The 22,204-nt window shown below is 38.6% G+C and overlaps 2 protein-coding genes across 2 annotated transcripts; both read right to left on the reverse strand.

Annotated features, from left to right (window-relative positions):
- Positions 1-10,593: 10,593 nt before the first annotated feature.
- Positions 10,594-14,689, reverse strand: LOC112187166 (probable glycosyltransferase At3g07620). The gene is made up of 4 exons (XM_024325840.2): positions 14,270-14,689; positions 13,941-14,179; positions 12,936-13,284; positions 10,594-12,320 (listed from the first exon to the last, which is right to left on the reverse strand). The coding sequence occupies exons 1-4, from the start codon at positions 14,648-14,650 to the stop codon at positions 11,649-11,651; spliced, it is 1,641 nt and encodes a 546-aa protein (XP_024181608.1). The 5' UTR covers positions 14,651-14,689; the 3' UTR covers positions 10,594-11,648.
- A 2,620-nt stretch (positions 14,690-17,309) lies between these two features.
- On the reverse strand, positions 17,310-20,775 carry LOC112189208 (DNA replication complex GINS protein PSF1). Its single transcript, XM_024328485.2, has 7 exons — positions 20,588-20,775; positions 20,412-20,501; positions 20,255-20,322; positions 19,298-19,411; positions 19,028-19,190; positions 17,877-18,029; positions 17,310-17,802 (listed from the first exon to the last, which is right to left on the reverse strand). The coding sequence occupies exons 2-7, from the start codon at positions 20,484-20,486 to the stop codon at positions 17,776-17,778; spliced, it is 600 nt and encodes a 199-aa protein (XP_024184253.1). The 5' UTR covers positions 20,487-20,501; positions 20,588-20,775; the 3' UTR covers positions 17,310-17,775.
- Positions 20,776-22,204: the final 1,429 nt, after the last annotated feature.

The following is a 22,204-nucleotide window of genomic DNA, read 5'->3' on the forward strand; positions in this document are numbered from 1 at the left end:
TTTGACATTTTGGACTCAGAATGACTTGAGTACCATCGTTGGGTTTCCGATATGGAAACTGCCTTTGTGGCAAAAGACTACACTGCCACCATTACTGACCCCAAAGATGATGAACTATCTAATAAGGTGAAAGCAGATGCCTTAATGTTTCTGAGGCGACATATTGATCCTAGCCTACGCTGGGAGTACCTTCAGTTAAAGACACCCAAAGAATTGTGGGATGCCCTTAAAGGACGTTTTGGGAACATTCATGACACTTTACTAGTAGAACTAGCTATTCAGTGGAATGGAATTCGCTTGCTTGACTATAAGGTCAATGACTTCAACAAGGACATGTTGTGCTTAAAAGCACGTCTCAATTTTTGTGGAAGGGAAATCACAGAAGATGATATGATCTATAAGACTCTTACCACCTTTCCTAATTCAGCTTTTATACTAGCGAACCAGTATCAGTTGGAGTATGATAACAAAAGAATCACAACCTTCAATAAGTTGATAAGCCTACTGCAAGTGGCTGCGAGACATAATGAGATTCTCTTGAACAACAATGTCAGGCCCATTGGGACAAAGAAAATTCCCGAGGCTCATTATGGAAAAATGAAAGGTGAAAAGAACTCCAATGCAAAGGGGTTTAGACGTGCTGATCCCTACCCACGTGGCAACCATGCACCACGTGGAAAGGGACATGGGGATCATGCAAACGTACATGGGGATCATGGAAACAAGATGCAAAAGGAAAGAGTTGACAATGAACCATGCTATAAGTGTGGATTCATTGGGCATTGGTACAAGAACTGCCAAGAAAACAACCGAGTAGCAGCCAATTACAAGAGGTATAGAGAGTCTAAAGAACAAAAGGCTCACTATATGGAAGAAGAAGGTCATGACCTAAATTTTAACCTTACAATTGCATACTTCAATGGCAAAAAGGAACTTGCTAAGTCAATGGATGCTCTCAATCTTGACTGATCTGCTTTATTCATTTTATTTTCCAAAGATAGTTGTGAAGGCATAATGCCTCATTTTTAATTAGACTATTATTTGGTCTTAAAGAATGGTTTGATGAATTAGATTTCTGAACAAAGACCTTGATTTGCTTATCGTTGGCTTATTAATAAATTTCAAATTTTATTCTGAAGCACTGAATTTATTCAAATTTATTTTCTATACACATATTTACATGGTTCAAAATAGCACTATAAAGATGTAAAGCAATACATCTAGAAAAAAAAAATTGTTAGAATGAAAAGAATATCATTCTACGCAAATAGAAATACTCTAAAGAATATGAGTTATATTTTCTAAATACCTCCCATTTATTTGTAGGAATGAATGGAGGAGAACTTGAGTACTTAGATGATAGTGGGACTACCCACACAATATTAAGAAATAGGCAATTATTCATTGAACTAATAGCCTATAATTCCTCTGTGACTACGATGATTGAATTATCACAACTAATAAAATGGTGAGGAACTGCCTAATGGCACAACATTTAAAGTCACAGACGCACTATATGCACCAAGAGCTAATCGAACCTTGTTAAAGTTTCAAAGCTATTTGTACCAATGGTTATCATGTAAAAACACACCGTGAGAATGGAACTGAATACCTTGATATTACATCTAATGACTGTGGAAGGAAACGTATCTTAGAGAAACTTATGAGTCAATCTAGTGGACTGTACCTCACTACAATTCGGATCATTGAATCCTATATTGTCACCAACAATGAAATGTGGGACACTGACAGGCTTTTGCATGACCGCCTATGGCACCGAGGTCGTGAGATGATGATCCGTACTTTTAAAGAACTCACATGGACATCCCTTCTTTTGAGTGAAAATGGGAGAAAAATCCACCACACTACAAGGTGTCGGTTCTAGTATTGCTCAAATGCAGTCATTGCCTTCTGTAGTCCAGAAGCACTACCTCCCTCCCATTATGCCTCATTGACTATTTCGAAGGCACATCACTTGTTTTGCAAAGCATGCTCTTTAGCAAAAACAGGGTCGAGACCTTCCTATGCTAAAGATACAAAACAAAACATTCCATTTTTACAAAAAATACAAGGAGATATCTGTGGACCTATCCATCTAGAATGCGGACCATTCAAGTATTTTATGGTTCTGGTTAGGCCTGGGATCGGTTTGGCTCGGCTCGGGATTGAAGCTATACCGAGACTGATACCAACTTTATAGTCGGCTCAGATCGGTTCGGGATGCCAGAATTTTATCGAGGATACCGATTGGTTCCGAAACTGATTGATTCGGTACAGTTTCGGTCCAAATCGGTTTCCACATTTTCATTTTCACGATCTGGATCTTCCACATTTTTATCGTTAAACTCACTTCGTGAACTGGGTTCCTGGTTTGGTGGTGCAGGGTGGATTGGAAGAAGGTGAAGGAAAGGTAGAAGGAAGAAGGTGGAGCAAGGAAGAAGGTGGGTCTGCTGTAGGTGCAAACGTGGATTGGGACAGAGATGTGGGAATTAATAATTATTAGTTGAAGAATAAGAAGAAAATGAAGAAGAAGGAGCAGCAGAAGAAGAAGAAGAATCAACCCATGGGCCTCAATAATTGGTCTCAGACCAATCATGGCAGCTCCACCATGTCCACGCGCACGACACCACCACCCCTGCCATCTCGATCAAACCGTACCCATGGCTCACCACGAATCCCAGCGACTCAATCCGAGACAGAACAGCCACGGGCAGCGGAGCTCCGGAGGTCATGATCTGCTTTCGGCTCGGCTTGGACAATTCGGTATGTATTACACCCATACCGGTGCCGACCCGTTTACATAGTTTTCGGTACGGTTCGGATCGGGATGCCGGAGAACTGCCTTTCAATACCGAGCCGATCGGTTTTAGCGCGGGTCAGACGGGATTGGTATCGGTTTCTCGGCTTTGAATTCCCAGGCCTAGTTCTGGTGGATGCCTCGACACGCTGGTCACATATCGTTTTATTGTCCACAAGAAATGTTGCATTTGCAAAACTCCTAGCACAGATTATACGCCTAAGGGCTCACCACCCTGATCACCCTATCAAGTCTATAAGGCTTGATAATGCTGGAGAGTTTACATCAAAAGAATTTGATGATTATTGCATGTCTATTGGGATCAATGTAGAGCATCTTGTACCCCATGTGCATACACAAAATGGTCTCGCAGAAGCCACAAACAAAAGGCTACATATGGTCGCTAGGGCATTGGTTATGCACACCAACCTGCCTATATATGCATGGGGTTATGCAATATTGCACACAGCTTTACTCATTCGTTTCAGACCCACTGCTAGCCAACCATTTTCTGCGTACCAGTTGGTAACTGGATACGAACCTGACATTTCACACTTATGTATATTTGGTTTCTCAGTATATGTGCTTATTGCGCCCCCACAGCGCACTAAAATGGGTCCTCAGAGACGATTAAGTATTTATGTTGGATACGAATCTCCAACGATTATCCGCTATTTGGAACCCTTGACAGGCGATCTCTTTACCGCTAGATTTGCGGATTGTCACTTTGATGAGACAGTCTTCCCGTCGTTAGGGGGAGATAGGAAAAAGGATTTTCCAAGGGAATGTGTGGTTTGTTCCCACTCTGTCTCATTTTGATCCCCGCACTTCACAAAGTGAAAGTGAAGTGAAAAGAATAATCGATCTTCAGAACGTAGCAGATTCGATGCCTGATGTGTTTACTGATATCATAAAAGTGACGAGATCACATATACTAGCTGCAAATGTGCCTGCAAGGTTAGAAGTCCCCAACAAGGGGCACGGTGCCTCAGATAGAGGCACTGCAACCGCACTTAGTGGAGGTGTGGTTGAGGCCGTGGCTCCCCAAGGAAGAGGGGGAGGCCACTTGGTTCGATTGACACTCACCCAAGGAAGAAGAGGGTGAGTAAGGCACAAACCAATCATCAATATATAGAATACCTCTCATGAGATTGTCTCTAATTATAGTTATGTCCATGAATCAATACTGGAGGACGCTCCGATGTTTAAAATGATTCTAGAGAACAAAGAAATCTCAAAGGATTATGAGAGTGTGTATGAGTTGATAGAAAGATTTTCCATACACATTGATGATATATACTGTTGCTCAAGGAATCATATAGCACGATGATATCGAACCACGCTCTATTGCAAAATGTCAACAAAGAGCATATTGGCCTAAATGGAAAGAAACAATCCATGCAGAATTAGATTCTCTGACAAAGAGACAGGTATTTGGTCCGGTAGTGCTAACCCCACCAAGTGTAAAGCCTGTAGGACATAAATGAGTCTTTGTCAGAAAGCGTAATGAGAAGAATGAAGTCCTGAGGTACAAGGCTCGCCTTGTGGCGCAAGGTTTCTCACAATGCCCTGGAATTGACTACGAGGAAACATACTCTCCCGTAATGGACGTTATAACGTTCCGCTACTTAGTTAGCTTTGTAGTTTTAGAAGGACTGGAAATGCAACTCATGGATGTGGTTACTCCATATCTCTATGGGGATCTAGATTCAGATATATATATATATATATATATATATATATATATGAAAGTGCCTGATGGCCTTACATTACCCAAGTCAAGTGACTCTAAACCACGGAGCGCGTTTGCAACTAGGTTGAAACGCTCACTTTATAGATTAAAACAATCCAGGCGGATGTGGTATACCCGACTAAGTGACTACTTGATTGGGAAGGGATATAAGAACGATGAATTATGCCCCTGCATATTCATAAAGAAAACAAGTTCCGGATTTGTAATTGTAGCAGTATATGTCGATGATATGAACATAACAGGTACTCTTGATGAAATAAGAGAAATCGCGAGCTACTTGAAATCTGAATTTTAGATGAAGGATTTTGGGAAAACTCGATTCTGTCTAGGCCTTAAACTAGAACACCGAGTTTGTGGATACTAATCCACCAGTCTGCATATGTCCAAAAGTCAGGCGATATAACATGGACAAAGCACATCCTGCTAGCACTCCTATGATCGGTCGAAGTTTGGATGTAAGGAAATATCCATTTCGTCCAAAGGAAGATGACGAAAAGGTGTTGGGAGCTGAAATTCCCTATCTAAGTGCAATAGGCGCATTATTGTACTTAGCCCAATTTACTCGACCAGACATTGCATTCTCAGTGAACTTGTTAGCTAGATTTAGCTCAGCGCCAACGCAGCGTCACTGTAATTGTATCAAGAACATTTTTCCGATACCTAAAAGGAACCATTGACTTGGGACTGTTCTTTCCCTACAGAGAGACAAGAGGGATCGCAGATGAAACTGCAATCCCTGAAGGAAATATTGATGGTGAAAGTGCCATTCACTACACCAAAACGCCAAACGATGTTTTGGTTGGTTTTTGCTGATGTTAGGTATCTCTCTGACCCACATAAAGGTCCTTCCCAAATTGGTTATGTATTTACCATTGGGAGCACGACGATATCTTGGAGATCAACCAAGCAAACCCTTGCGGCTACCTCCTCGAACCACTCAGAGATCATCACTCTACATGAGGTGGTCCGTGAGTGTGTATGGTTAAGAGCTATCATCAACATATTCGAGGGACTAGTGGTTTGAGTTCTACCATTGAAGAGCCTACTTGCATTTATGAAGATAATGCAGTTTGCATCGAACAGATGAAGATAGGATATATCAAGGGTGATAATACAAAACACATATCGCCAAAGTTTTTCTACAATCAGCAATAACAGGCCCTCCTCAAGATTCAAGTGAATCAAGTAAGGTCTGAGGAGAATGTGGCAGATTTGTTCACCAAATCATTGCCTAAGGCCATATTTGAGAAACATGTGAAAAGCATAGGAATGCGAAGACTTTCCAAGCTCCCCTGATTAATGTAAGTATCAGGGGGAGGTGTATACGTCAGGGGGAGTCTAAAACACACATGTCATACTCAAATATAAAAGGTGCGTTGTGCTCTTTTCCTTCGACCAAGGTGTATTTTTGTCCCATAGGGTTTTTATTGTTACTTGGCAAGGTTTTTAGTGAGGTAACAATTCATGCACCATTTCGACTTTGACTTGGCACAAGGGGAGTGTTAAAGGAAATACATATCGTGTGCCTTCGTCAAAGCAACTGACGGAGAGGGAACCAAGGAATCAGTGACTACCATCAATCAGCGTAATTACATATCCATCAGCATTTAGTATCATTAATGTAATCGATATTTCCGTTGTAATTATATCCCTATATAAAGGGACTATGAAATGAAATGAGTAAACCAATTCCAATCCATTTTTAGTTTTACAAGATTGATCGAATTGGTTTAATTTTAGTAAAGTTAATTGCTTTTTGTGAATTTGTGGTTATCCAAAGGCTGGGCTTAAAGTTCAGTACATTACTGTGTATGATAACATGCTACATTGACTTAGGTTTGCAAAGTTTCTGGTGCTTATGGCTCAGGAGCTTGATGATGATGTTAGTTCATTTTTGATGTCTTGCTTTTGTTGTGTTTTGGGATTTATTTTTTGGTTTGGTGAATTTTAGGGATCGGATATTTCAATTGGTGTTTTAGTTGAGCATGGTAGACTTACACTACAACAACTAATGGATAGAACCAATAAGAAGAAGAAGAGATAAACAAAAAGAAAAAAAACAGAGAGAAAAGAATAAAGGGTGGTTCTAGTTTGACCTCCAAATTTGATATTTGGACCTGACTTACTTATTAAACCTCCAATTCACTTTTTTGATTACTTAAAAAGCACTTAAAAAGCTAAGCACACCTCTTTAATTTTACCAAAATATAAACAATCAAAATTGTATTTTCAACAATTTGCTGTTCTTTTTTTTTTTTTAATCTCTATCAATTCAACCATGAAGAATTTTGTGAGGGAGCTGCCTACATTTGATATACTTTCATTGGTGGAACTAGAAAGTGATTCTTGGAGAGGCCGAAGAAGTAGACAATTACAAAGATTTTTTGCTATTCCATATCATAGTTTTTTTGTTTGTTTTGCAATATGAATGGTTCTAGAAAAGACTTTAGTTCTCAAATAAATAACATATGCCGATTAAATCTAATTAAAATGAGTTGATTAGTAATATCTACACCAAATATTCTAAATTTTAAGGAAATTTCAAATCAAATTGTTTTGAATTACTTTTGTATTAAATGATAGGGCCATGTATAGAAATTATTATTTCTATTTAATTGTTTTAGTTAAATTATAAAATTATATAGGTAATATAAGGAAATTCTGAAGAAGAAAAAATAATTTATTTATTGAATGTTATATTAGTGGCAGAGGTAAGAAGAGTACCCTTTTTTTTTCTTCCCTTTCTCTCTCTGTCTTTAGTTGTCTTTCCATATGAATTGACAAAGTTTATTGATAATTGAAAAAAAAAAAAAAAGGAGGTCTAAATATCAAATTTTAAGGTTCAACTAGAATCACCCAAGAATAAATTTTATAAAAAAAAAGTCAGGGTGTAATAGACATTTTGGCTAAGAAGCGACTTAACATAGCTTTTGGATGAAGAGTAACAAGGATTAAACATGTGAAATTAAAAGGATAGAGATTGAAGTGTTTTTCAGTAAAAGTTCAGAGACTAAACAGTATTTAATCCACAAATAATTAATTGATTTGGAATACAATTAACAAAAAGAGCAAATGTCAATAATAATAGTGTAGCTTGCAAGTCTATTAGTAGTAGATAATTTAGGGTGCGGCTATTGCCACCTTACTATTTTTTTTTTTTTGAAAGAAATAGGTCAGCCCTTTCATTAGATTCAGCAAGCAGTACAAAAATGAAACACCCCTATGGGGTCGACAGAAAGCAATCGTTCCTTAGAACCTCATGACACCCTATTCTAGAAGAATAAAATCCCAAAAAATCCCGAGTACACCTACCTTTTAGGAAGGCTACGCACCATTATTCTGACAAAAACCAGAAACCTCGAAGCAGAGGATGGCATACCATCCTCCAAGCATAAATAACAACTAAGGCACTAATTTTTGCAACCCAAAAAGAAATTAAATTAAAATAGCAGTAGAAGATGGCAGACCACCTTCCACATTATCCTTTGCATCAGGAGACCCAAAATGGGCCCAAAACCCTGTCAAAAGTAACCACCTTCAGAGCCTAAGTTGGGTAAACCCTATAGCCCAGCAAGCCAGTTTAGGAGAAACCCTAGCCTCCCCAACAATTTTGCAGTAGCAGTCATCCCAGCTGGCCCAGTAGGGAGAAATTGCTAAGGGCACCATAAGCACTCCATCACAGCCGTGAAAGCTGCCGCCGCCACCACCGTGGGTCACAACCCCAAGGGGATCAGATTCCAACCAGAGACCGTCGCTGCCTCCAGACAAAGTACCACCTCCACCATCTCCGCCGTCATGAACCAGTGGCAACCCCCTGCACCACCCCCATCGTCTGAATACAACGAGAAGATGGAGCAGAGAACGAAATGATCAGCTCACCTAGGTTCGTCATTCGGAGGCACACAACCCCGCCATCAAGCCTTACCACCTCCAACAGAAGCAATCTGGCCACCGCGTCGGTCGCTACCACCACCATCAATCGATGGAGCAAAAGCATATCCATCATCACTATCAATAGGACTACCAAACCAGATCTGAACGATCACGATTCCAATCCCAATCCCACCAACATCAGCTAAATCGCCTCCCCAAACCGAAGATAGATGAAGACGAAGAGATTTATCGCCGCTGCCATAAGAAGAGAGAAGCAAGCGAGAAGCTTTGTCCTCGTCGCTAGCCGAAGGGAGGAGACGACGATATTTCTCTCGGGAGAGAGTCAGAGCCATTGAAAGAAGACTTTTTTTTTATATTGGGATCACAGGCCTACAACCATAGGAAGATGTTAGGTATAGTTGGTGAGTAAGAATTTTAAATTTTATTTATAGACTACGTATCATACCTTACTATTTTCTTTGTTCACCCTATTTGCTTATTACACCATACATTTTAATTTCAGTATTAAATTTACTTATCTTACCTTTTTTTTTCCAGAAATATCCTTTTTTTTTTTTTTGAACAATCTCAAATCGGGTTTCAATTTCATTCAACACATGCCAAAGTGGTCATTACATATCCTTCTGCTGTCTTCAACCTAGACAGATCAAGAAATTGTGAAAGTACCCACAGTGGTACATAAAAATAGGTCCACTCATTAGACATCAAATACATAGATAAAAGTGTGAATCTTCCTTCAGTACTACTCCAGAGGCACTAGAGACACATAAAGTGTATAGATCCCTAAATCCCTAAAATAAAGAGAATTAATAGAAAGAAAATTTAATTCTTATTATGGGTCTAGGGTAAAAAAAAAAAACCCAGCTCAAATCGCCAAGTCAAAGAACAGCCCAAAGAACAATAGGTTGAAAGTCCAGCAAGCTGACTAAAGTCAGGCATGGCTCGATCCCTTCGTACAGTAGTCACACGTGCAACTGTTCTAGCACCGCTGCAAAACCAGCACCGCCACAACCACGCTGTTGCCGATCTCAGATGCCGTCAATGAAGCGCCTCCAACAACCCATGATCCCCAAACTAGAAAACCAAAATTAAATACACCAGCTTGAGTTCACCTGAAAAACTAGATCGATGCATCCACCAGAAGTCAGCATCACCACTTGGAATTAAAGCAGATCGAGATATGGCTGCCTCCCAATCCGTCACAAACATCCCAGAAACCGAACAACCGGCCATTGTGTTTTAAATATAATGAACCAGAAAATCGCTGAACCGTCTGCTAATGCTTCGAGCAGTCGCTCTCTTAAGAAAACTGTCCCAAGCCTTAGCATCCATCACGTGTCCGGCAGTGGACCATAAACTATAGGAAGGCCACAGGCCAGTCCAGCCTTCGTGCCTCGCCGGACTAGCACTATCACAGAGAACGAAGACTTCGAACTTTTTTGCCTTTAGGAGGCTAGGGTTTCTTACCGAGTATAAAACTTTCTAATTTTAGAAATATCCTTATATGACATATCCAATTAAAAAAATGTTAACAAAAAATCTCTCATTTAATTTATACCAACAAAAAAAATAAAACATATTGAAGTTTCATAACAAAATCATAATCTAATTTACTTCCATTTTAAAATTTTCTCTTTCAATTTCAAATTCGTCTATTTCAATCCATGTCAAAAAATTAGTAAGTTAATAACTGTGAGTAATGAAGAAGAGAATGAATTTTTTTTCGTATGTTTTAAATTTTTAGATTCAGTGTCCACAAATGGTATTGCTACTTGGTTTTTCTGTGTGTGTGTGTACATACATACATACATGACCCTTATAGTGAGTGATCTGCAAAATTTCAGCCAAATTGATAATCGTTAAGGTATCAAACTAGATCAAATTAATGGACAAATCGAACATGTCCAACCTGAATTGTTCATGTTCACAATGGTATATCATGATAATGAACACCCTAACGTTCATCAATTTGGCTGAAAATTTGCAGAAGTGATCTACTCATAAAAACCTAAAAATTGAACGGTCGAGATATTGATATGTAATTGAAAAGTAGGTCCTACAAGAGATCCTTTAAAATGTCCAAAATAATGGATCCCTTAGTAGAAGTGTCCTCATAATATATACAAGTTGTTTATACCTTTATTAATTGTTTGTTTTTTAAGGAGAAAGAAATTCTATTAATCCAATATATTACAACAGTAGAGATGACTCGGTACAATCCAAACTTCTCTAACTAGAGAAAAGGACGTACTGATACCAATGATTAACGTATCCCGAGAGTCTTAATATATCCTTATAGCCCACATCAAGAGGAGCGTAAAGCTCTTTCGCATAGTGTATGAAAACCACCACTACACTAGTAGGGGCAGCTCCCCATTACAATATTGATGACAAGAAAAAACCAAAATTAAAACTACTAGTCTTTGAGAATGACACCATACCAATGATAGAGCCACTATTCCAAGATACTCAAACCCTCTGCTCAATAGAAGACTTATTAAAAGTAACCAAAACCAGCACATAAAAACCTAATGAAACAAAGAAATAAGTCGTGACATGCTGCTTCTCTTTTTCATGACAACGACACTGGCTTCCCAGAATTATTTTCCAGAATGAGGTTGGAGACTGGAGAGCATGTGTCGTAAAACTCATACGTATAGACTAAGAACAAAACCACCACCTCAAACCTTGAGCGTTAGAGAATGCGACCAACCACCTAAGCACAGGCTCCAAAAATGTGGACTTGCCAATCGTCTTTCCAAACTCCTCCAATCCTGATTGATATCCCTTGTCACCACACACCTAGATTCCGGCAAGCCTCCTTGCCACACCTTTAAGTTAAAGGCTTTAACCCATAACCGACTCGACCCGTTTACGCCATCCAAACCCATCGAGAGAAACACAACTCGCCAACCCAACATTCTTGTAGCAACCCACCAGATGTTAGGTGACTGAGTGATCATATCCAAACCTTAAACAATGATTGAATCCTCGGACCTCAACGAGCCGCCAAGCCTCTACAACAAACCCCCAAGGCATTATTACTACTACTTGCAGCAACATCGAAATGTCATGTCGCAAAGCCCCAAGCATATCACCACACGATTTCACCCAACACTGAACGCATCACATGCTGATAGCCACCATTGATGCCGAACAAGTCAAGGCAGGCACATCCCCTATGTTTCCCAAACCATATATATTTTACTGATTCCGAAAATCATGAACGCGAATATTTAACCTTCTAAGCCAAATAGAGTGAACAATCATGTGGAAAACATCATATCTCCTAGGAGGTCCATTCACCACAAAATGTCGTTGCACTTGTTTCACATTCCTTTGCATTCTTAGGTACTGCCTATGAGATATCCCCATCAATATGTTCTTGATATCCGATATGTTCTTCACATCTATTTGAACAGAAAATGACTTCCAATTCAAAACATCACTGAAAGGTGGGACATAAGCATCTGAAATCAACACCGGAACACACTCGGCATAGATTGCTTCCACCACTCTTGGACTTGCCACTTCATACCCACTTGGGCACAAGCAAAACTTGCTACTTTTCAACTTTTTTTCATAGGACACTTTCTTTGGGAGCGTCTCATAGACTTGGACATCTTGGTCTTTGCCTTTCCATTCGTTTAAAAGGAGGTACCTAATGTGGCCATGAAGATGACCGGCGAAAAAGGCGAGGATAGTTCGAGTCGATGGAGGCTGACCACCTAGACTTGAGATTTCACCTGTTAGAAGATTAATTTCGGGAAACGACACATCTTTTGATGGATTAAATCCTTCGGAAGTATTGGCATTGCAAAGAACCCTAATGGATTTGTGGAACAAATTTGGAACAAAGGATGACGTCATTGGCCCCTAATAACAATCAACCCATTAATTAGATAATAGGTATTACAGAAAGTTGAGGAAGGACTAAAAGATGTGAAATGAAACAACAAATTGCAACCACCGTACCAACAACAAATAGTTCCAATGGAAAAGGAGGCTACAGCAATAATGGAAAGAATAAACTATCTATTTTGTTTCCAATAATCGCAACAAGACAATAAAGCTAGCTTAATTAACAAGAAAATGTGTTTTATGATTTTTAGAAATCAAAAGAAACTGATTGGTATTGCAATTTATAGCAGTTGTAATGTTTCACACATTCTATTGGCATGATGTAAACGAGAGATATATCATTGTCATATCTTAGAAAAATAGACGAAACAAACGAGAGAGTACAAAAACTGGGTCCAGGGTCCATAGAGAGTACAAATAGTAATTTCATCGGATTCTGCAAGTTTTGGTCGTATCTAAGGAGAGAACACACATAAACCACAAAACCTACTGGTCCTATATTTCACACACAACTTGATCGTAAACAAACACACAGTAAAACAAGGAAACTAATCCGAATCGAACACGAAGATGAAGGAACGAGGATGAAGATGAGGAAGAGGAAGAGGAAGAGGAGGAGGAGCTGCGTACCCAGTCATGACATGAAAGCATGAAATGATCAGCACCAAGGCTTCTATTCCAGAAAGGATGCCTATCAGCAATGACTTTAACGTAGTCGACGGTGGCTCGCTTCATCGGATCTAGATCTTTTGAATCGGGGACATACAGGTACTGAACCAGATTGGCCACACTTACTGGAATGAAGTAAACGTGTGCTTCATCTGGGTCTTTTGTTCTGTACAATTTGCCCATCTCCATTTCATTAATGAACCTTCCTTCTGAGGAATATATGCTCTTGCATGGACCACTATGAAACAGTGGGACCTCTCCTTCTTCGTATACGTATATCTTGAACAGCTTCTCCATTAATAGGTAGCTCCTAATTAATATTCACACAAGAAGTAGTTAAGATTTTAAGTACATAATTGGATTGCATATATATGAAGCTACGTACCCGGGAAGAAAGTCTAGGTCGTTTGACGCAAATTCCTAAACTTCTCTTTAGCAATTTCATACCCTAAAAGAGTCAAGAGTGGTATAATGATATTTATTCATAGTGGGATACGAATGATCGATATACACTAAATTACATGGCCGGTCAGCGTGGAATACCATTTATCGGTATAGACAATAATGATTTTTAGAAACCCAAATATGCATTTCATTAGTAGTATTTTGCATAAATAGTTGAAAATGCTTTCCGAACAATAAAAACATTGGAGACTTAGACTTAAGTACTTAATAGGTGCTTCTAACAAAAGCAGATGTATTTATATTCGAAAATTAAACACTTTTCACAAAAGTACTGTAACTGAGCAAAACTGCTCTTTTGATCCCAAAAAAACAAAAAAATGCTCAGAACCAAATAGTTTGGTCCTTAGTTGATGTCTTCATGTTCGGCCGGTCTCACTCTGAACCTCATTTTCCAACAAAAGTAAAAAGTCGATCGTGTATACATCAGTTGATAACCAATAATAACTAAAATTAGTACTTGAGATGAAAGTTGGTGCCGAAAAGTTTTATGGATAGAGTTACCTATGAAAGGCGTGGGCGTTCCGATATATGCGGCCGTGAGGAACATAGTCGGGGTCGTCGTCATGTACTAGTTGCACTGTTTTTGATGTCGAATTGATCTTGTTCCTAAGTCGTACTAGTGATGTACCAGCTGCTTCTCTTATGGAAGACCTTGCTTTGCCCAAACTTGCTTCTAGCTCATCTAGCTTCATGCTCCACCATGATTTTACTCTTCTAGAACCACCAACTTGTATAGCCCCTAGCGTAAAACATGTATTAAGATGTTATTTGAGAGAGAGAGAGAGAGAGAGAGAGAGAGAGAGAGAGAGAGAGAGAGAGAGAGATCTTACAGTTGATATTTGAGGGGCAGGAGCAGGAGCAGGACTACCATATAAAAAACTAGTAAGTGGAGCTTCAGCTGGAGGTTGAGGCCATTCTTGAGCTGCAGTTAAAGCTAGAGAGTAGCTAAAATTTCCAGAAGTACTAGAATTATCAACTATCCAAGTTGCAGTTGATGATGAAGAGCTTGAACTCAGAGGCTGTATCAGAAAGATTGACAGCAACACCAGCAAAGGTATTACCAGTAACACTACTAGAAACCAGGATAATGAAAAAACTGGTCTGTAAGTACGAGCAGCCCTCATATCTCTATCTCTCATCTCCACTATCAAAATGAAACGTACTAGCTTTTGATTTGGTGATCGAATGAGGCAGCAAACCCATATTATCATCCAATTTGTGATTTGGAGTTATGTAAAAGCTAGCTTGATGGCAACCTAGCACCGGAAAAAATATTTAGATTTATTAAATGTTCAATAGAGATTAGGGATAGTGACCTCTAGTGTAAGGCCAGATGGGGTTTTTGGCGCTCTTAACATGTGGTTCACCCCTTTCTCATAACTTCTTCTGTCACATTTATTTTTCCATTCAAATTGAACACGTAAGTTTGCTCCTTTCTCATAAATTTTTGGAATTGGAAAATTGATATTATATTCGGTTAGGATTAATCTTAATTTGGTATGTCGCGATCGATTAGCTAGCTAGGATTTCAAGAAATGTGTCAAAATCTTGATGCATTAAAAAAGTCGATGATTTACAAAGATTTCCCTATAACATAGGATTCTGTAAGAATATCTAGAATGATAATATAAAGAGCGTATATATTATGGAAGAAACTTAGGATAGAAGGTGGGGTAGGTGGGTGTGTATAAGAAGCTGCGTCCATCAATTCTAATTAATATAATTCTTGTCGGAAAAAAAAAAATTCTAATTAATATAATTGGATTACGCAATTCGAATTCTACACAAAATCAGACAAATTAAACACATATGATTAAAAAATGATCATTTGCAGTTCAAATCCGCACAGAGACCTATTAATCATGGATTAGTGTACGTTAACCCACCAACTCGCAAAAAATCCACTTAGCCCGTTTATTTCATTAGTTTAAGTCAAAATTCAAGACATTTCAAGTGTTGTTATGCAAATTCAAGATATTTCAAGTGTTGTTATGCTTGCATGGTGTTTTTTCTCCTAATGTAAGTCGTACAAAAAAATATAGTGCAAAGTTATGTTTGAAATTGGTCAACTAGGATTTATCTCAGCACCACTATCTTAGCTAGTAAATTAGTTGCCCAAGACGTCAGATAACTCATTTAATAAATGGGTTAGATTTGAATTCTCTGATACATTTATTGATTAAGTCAGATTTGAGTTTGTATATCCGACACTTTTAATATATTAACATGTTCCCAACCCGACATGACGAAACTATTGACAACCCTATATATATCTCGTTAAAAAGATTGGTCGGTTAAAACTTAGTACGTGGGACAAAATTCTTAAAATTCAGTGTATACCACATTATACGAGGTAAATCTCTGATATACACCATTTTTCATCCGTTAAATCCATCAACCATGGTGGTCCTTCTTCTCCATAACAATCTAGCTTCTTCACAAGGTCACATGGCTTGGATTCCTTGGAATCTTCCTTTAATTACCATCGATTGGACTGACATCAACATCTTCCTGCCAACAAGTTTCTGAAATTTCATCAGGGTCATACGTTTTTGATTATGTAACTTCCGTCGCTGATGCTGTTGTGTAGGATACATTGAATAGGAATCGAGAGACTTCATGAGGAGGAACTTCCTGCACAAGGAAGGTAGCTAGCTAGCTAGGTTTCCCTTGGTGTAGGGTGCCTTTAGCTAAACCGAGGCGGCTTAGCAAATCTAACTGTATAATACTTGGAAGCAATTGCTTTCCATGTTGAAATTTTGGCTATTTACTGCTATATGCGTTTAGTTTCAGACAAATGGTGACTATATTAGCCCATATTATGCTGGGAATTTTTGGACACGCAGTCTTATTTGTGAGTTGTGATATGACACACCACTATCACAACGAGATGGCCGGACCATCAAAAATCAAATCTCAAAGCAGAAATACATGCTTGATCCTTATATCCCTATTCCACTCCTACTTTCACGCCCCCTTTTTCTTGGTCCCCAACTCCAAAGATTCCATGCCCACCAAAGATATTATCAAGAATGTAATGGAGCAGTCCATTGTATAGTGGGATTTGCAAGTAGGCGTTTAACCTTTGGTCTTCGTTTCTGTACAGCTAAACCATTGCCCTTTATGAGCAACCGAAGAAGAGCACGCCCGCTGAGTTTTGACAAGAAGAATCAAAATGCCTTTCTGTGTACGCGACAGATAGCTTTTCCAAAATCTTTAAGGATAACAATGGCCACAAGTGCAACAACTTCATTGAAATCTTCACCAACACGCTTCATTCCATTGGAACGTACATTGAAGTCCCTTGGAGGCTTTAGAGTTTGGAATCTTGTTACGTACAAATGTACAATGCAGAGACTAGGTTAGGTTTTGTTCATTGACTTCAGTTTTGTGGTCAAGTTTCTTGATGGAAAACTATGAGTTCTGTTTTTTTTTTTTTTGGATAAGAAACTGTTAAATAGAACTATGAGTTCTGTTAATCTCTCTCTTTTTTCTTTCTCTCAGAAATCATGAATCCCCGATGTTCCTCTTCTTCGGTCTTTAAACAACCTGAAATTGATTAGCAGTACCGTTTTCTGGTTATGGACCAAACAAAGTTAAAAAATACGTCTGGAGATCATAGATGGTCCATCTTAAAGCCACACTCCAGGGCAAGCACTACCAATTCTTGTTTGAGCAATCCTTCCTGATTAATTATTACAAGACCATAAGATTAAGCTAAAGCCAGGGGCAACGTATTCTTATTATATGCAAGAGATTCCTAATAATATCTTAACAAGTAGCTTTACAAATTCTGAAAATTAGGCAAAGTCAATGAGGTTCAGCAGTGCTTATATTCACAGCTTTTCGAATGGCATAGTCAAAACAGACAAGGAACAGAACCCAATATAATCGTCATCACTTATTCATGGTTATTAAAGTGACGACCATTCTTATTATACATGTGTAATACAAGGGGAGTATCTTTCTCATAATATTTGTATATGAAATTACCAACTGGAATTCTGAGTGGCTGGAATTTAACTTTAATGCAAAGCTAGCTGGTGCCTATGTGAAACAAATAGGTTGTTAGGAACCAAATGGGAATCACCTAGGACACAACCATAAAAGTGTCCCAATTGATCTCGTAACAAACTTGCTGTTAATTCACACCGTCTTAAGCACATCAGGCCTCATATGGGAAGTATATACACCTTTCAACTTCACTATAATGTTTTCTGCAGGGAACCTTGTCTAGCCAGAGAACTACATTATTAAGAAACACTAAGCGTACAATGATCATATAACAACACTATATATAGAGTTCAAGGAACAACGGCTTAGCAGGTTGTGCCAATTAGTCTTTGAGCTCCTCCATCTTGCCCTATTAGTTTAGTATTGTAGTTAGACAACTGTAAATCCAAGTGGAGTATTCAAGCATCCGGTTCATGAACATACCTGTGAGATGAGCTGCTCGGCATCAGTTCGTTTAAGAAAATGCATTGAGTGGCGAGTAAAATTTGCTTTCTTATCATCACTGAGTAGTATCTCTCCACCCAAGTCATCGAGGACTCTGACCTTGATGTAGGGATCTTTTGGTGGTACCATATCCTGGCAGACACAACAACTCAAAATGATAATCTAAGAGAATTATGAGTCATATCCTCATAAATAGGTACATGCATAAGAATCCTCATTCGCAACTTGTTAGGCATACCCCATAACATTTACTAAACAATACGCATATTGCACAACCCACACCCATGTGATGTCTAGTCTGTTTGACATGCAGATACTGGCTACTGTAACACAACTTTTGCGGTGAGAGTTCATTTCGAAAGCTTCGGTTGGGCAATATTAGAAGTTAATATCAGCACACACATTTTCATTAAATCAATGGATTATATGGGCCTCAGCAGTTGAAGCAAAGATCTTTCTACGTGATATTGGTCTCGTTTCTGCAGCTACTAATATATTGTGCTTCATATGTTTGGATCATAGGACCAACTAATCTAAATGACAAAAAATTTCCTTGCTTTTTCCTGTCATATGTGCTTAATCCCCTAAACCAGCGCTTTTCTCCACCATTTCCATTACACACACAAAAGGTTAAAAGAGACGCCACTAACTATACAAGTGTATTAATTTGACAACTTGATACACCTAGAGAAAAGCTGATGACTGCCATTAAATGAGGATAATGGCATTGGGCATATCATTATAATAATGATAAACACAGACAGGTATGCAGTGAACTTGGTTACAGCCAACTAGTCTGGAAACTGAAAACCTTCACATTCAGGAATATATTGTCTAACCTAAAAAGTACATAAGTTTTCTCACTTAGAACTAGTCAGCTTTCTCAAATCATTTTCATCAATAGCGTGTTCATGTACCACTCAGTTAAAGTTACAGGACCTTCATTAGTAGACCACCCCAAGCATTCTGCTCAAGTAATTACCATATTAACATCTCCAGTAAATCAAGTCAAGTGTAATCCACAGGAATATGTTAATATCATGAGAAAGACATAATGTTATCTCATGGTCATTATCAAGGTCAAAGTTTGTGTAGAGAGAGAGAGAGAGAGAGAGAGAGAGAGAGATTACCACTTCCAAATCAAGTTCCACGCTTGACATATATTTTTTCAGAGATGCTGAATGTTTTGTAATGTACTCTTTCTCTGAGTAACTGAGTTTCTCTTTAATTTCTTCAGGAATTACAGACCCTACCTTCCACATCAGCGTTCGTAAAATTTCTGCTCGGTTGTACCTGCATGGTTATAACACCAATACAACAATAGCTAGTGAATATGAAAACCTAAAACATATAAACCAGTTAGCAGTTTAATCATTTATTAACAGAACAGAAAGTATTACACATATGCCATTAAGCAGCGTTTATTGCGAACTAAAGAGAGGTGGTGGATGAGTGCTCCATAGTGGTCCTCATTTTTAGCTGTTTCGACATTTAATCCTTGTTCTTCCATTCTCCTGTTGCAGTCATATGAGTTTCTTGAGTATATAAGTTAGAACTTAGAACATATATCATATCAGATAGAAATGTAAACAGAAAGAACAAGAGATTGACCGTTTTAGGCAATAAGTGAAATGGGAGTTCAAAAAAAGGTAAAGAGTTTGAGTTGCAAGGATCTGGTAATGGGTAGACATTTGAAAAGAATCTATAATAGTCTGATATGTCTTAACAGGCATGAGTCCTTTATTAAGTTAGGAAACAAAGATTAAAGAGAAAAATCTACTCAATCGAGCATGCAGGCGGCAAAGGCAGAATTACATGTAGTAACCACAAAATCAGTGTTCTATGAAGATGTATCTCTACATGGACAATATAAATGAAGTGATTAACTGACTGACGAGATTCTGACTGCAACCAATAGAATATTGGAAATACCCTATATGATTTGCAAGACCACTTAAACTACGGAAAAAGGGAAAGAAAACAGAATAGTCCCCTTCATTAAAGCACCAACATAACAATAGGAAAAATGCCTGAACCATGGTAAACAAGTTTCAAAACTATTCAATGGTAATATATGTCAATATTTACGCTGAGGCTGAGGCCTACCAGGCTACCACAACGGCAAAGATAGATGTAAAATAATGCCACGGTAGTACTAGTAGTATTAGCAAAATCAAAACTTGTTTCTAAACGTAGACAGAATCACGATTCTGAAGTCTCAGAAGTAACAAGTCAGCCCACTAAAATTCAACATCAAAACGAAAAATAGGGAGATAAAACCATTAATAGCAATTTCATTCCGTAGTAAACAACATCAATACCCATGAGATGGGGACAAATATAAGGAATAGCGCAACCTTATCAAGCATTCAAGCTCATGATAGTGCTGTTTACATTCTTCAATCACTTCATCAAACAGGTCACTCTACAAAAACAAAAACAAAAACAAAAGCATATCATATCAAGTAAAGCTGGGATGAAAGAAACTGAGAAATGAGGCAATGTAAGACTTACACTGAAAGGGGTGAGCTGGCCCTTTTCGCTGGTTGCGATTTCTTTGACCAATTGGGAGGCCTTTCTCCCGTACATGTTCAAATCTCAAACCTGCATTCATTGAGACATTTCATCAAACAGGTTGTGGTTGTGTGCGGCATAAAACTGAAACCCATCAGGTATTATGGAAGACTCACGAAAAGCCGGAGACTTGAGAGCAGATTATGGAAAAATGATTAATGGGTCTTGAGGCCGAATTTCAGATTCACCAGAAAAACAAGTGTTTGGTTTCGCGGGTTTTTACCTTGGAATTTTTGAATTGACCCGCTAAAAAGAGCAAACTGGCGCTATATATAAACCCTATAATCAATTTTAATTTTTAATTTTTTTTTTAAGTGACGTGTGTAAAACATGGAGGGAACCTTCTTTAATTTCATGATTTGTTTTTACATATCAGTACTATTGCAGTGGGGCATGGGGAAAAAAAGTCTTAAAAGGGACCAGAAGATAATAGTGACGCAGCAACTACACCAGTAGTTTGGAGAGCCCACCACAGTTGGGGAATTTGAAGATGAATTTCGATGGTGCATTGGATCCAAGTAATGGTATTTTTGTGGTTTGGGGGTCGTGTTCAGGGACCATTTTGGAGTCTTAAAACGGGGCCATGGCACTCCCCCAGATTGGTTGGTCAGTTGAGGCTCTTGCTTTGCTTCATGGACTTCGTTTCGCTGCTCATGTGGGATTTTGGAAGACTGGAAATTGAAGGTGATGCTATGTGTCTATTATTAATTCTTTACAAGTTGAGTGTGATGATTTAAGTCTTCAAGGACACCTCCTAGATGAAGTTAAACTTTTACTTGAGTCTTTTGAGTTTTGTAGTAGCCATTCTGTCAAGCGGAAAGGCAACAATGTTGCTCACCGTTTAGCAAACGAGACTTTAAAAGTTAGTCAATCTTTTCTTTGTTTAGAGTCAGGGCCTCCATGGCTCCTTCAGTGTGTCAGTATAGACTTTGTGTCTAAAGTCTAAGTGGGCAAGATTCAATCATCCTTGTAGGATCTTGTACCCTATCTCATTGTAATTAAGTTCATTATGAATGTAGTTCTCTTTTTTGATAAAATAAAAAAATAAAAAAATAAAACAAACAAACAAACCACCTGGTGTGGTAACGTTGGTTGAGTGACCTAACATGGAATCCTCATATCTAGCGTTCGGGTCCTAACTCCCCCCAATTTGTGACCTGCAAACTTGAGGGGCCTTTGGGTTCGTGCACCTGGGGTGCGGGATTAATCTGACTTTGTAGGGATACCCTCATAGACCTTAATCTGAATATTGATTACTGACCAAGTGAGCATGTTACTAACTCGCTAATATAATTGAGATGACTTGCTACTCTCACCTTTCATAAAAAAAAAAATCAAAAAATCAAAATCAAAATCAAAAAATCCTTTTCAACGAGTTCTTAGTCAACTATAGTGGCGGAAGTCCCAAGCTTGAATCCCTCCTCTCGGTTGATCATTCCTCCAATATCTTTAAGTACATGTAACACTGTAAAATTCACTCTAACCATTTAGAGTTCAACACTAATCTAATAACTGATTCATTATGGTCGAAATTTAGAGCTTCGGCGCAGGCCTTATTGTTGAACATCACCGTGAGAGAACAATGCAAATGTATGTAGAAGAGCAATTAGACTCGAGACACTAACACCACAACATCTAGGAGTCACCTAGGTGTCCAAAAAAAGAGTGGAGCAAGCAAGGTGATAAAGGATGAGAGTTGCACTTTGCCAGTAGCAATACTAGCAATCATCTTG

This window comes from Rosa chinensis, chromosome 2, assembly GCF_002994745.2.
Source record: "Rosa chinensis cultivar Old Blush chromosome 2, RchiOBHm-V2, whole genome shotgun sequence".
In the NCBI taxonomy this organism is placed as follows: Eukaryota; Viridiplantae; Streptophyta; class Magnoliopsida; order Rosales; family Rosaceae; genus Rosa; species Rosa chinensis.

Excerpts from the sequence above, each read along its gene's own strand:
- LOC112187166 (XM_024325840.2), bottom strand. The coding sequence starts at position 14,650 with ATGATAATATGGGTTTGCTGCCTCATTCGATCACCAAATCAAAAGCTA. Across the intron at positions 14,180-14,269 it reads CTGCCCCTCAAATATCAACT|GGGGCTATACAAGTTGGTGG; the intron begins GTAAGATCTCTC and ends TGTTTTACGCTA. Across the intron at positions 13,285-13,940 it reads AACGCCCACGCCTTTCATAG|GAGCTACCTATTAATGGAGA; the intron begins GTAACTCTATCC and ends AATATTAATTAG.
- LOC112189208 (XM_024328485.2), bottom strand. The coding sequence starts at position 20,486 with ATGTACGGGAGAAAGGCCTCCCAATTGGTCAAAGAAATCGCAACCAGC. Across the intron at positions 19,412-20,254 it reads GAGCTTGAATGCTTGATAAG|GAGAATGGAAGAACAAGGAT; the intron begins GTTGCGCTATTC and ends TGACTGCAACAG. Across the intron at positions 19,191-19,297 it reads CGCTGCTTAATGGCATATGT|GTACAACCGAGCAGAAATTT; the intron begins GTAATACTTTCT and ends ATAACCATGCAG.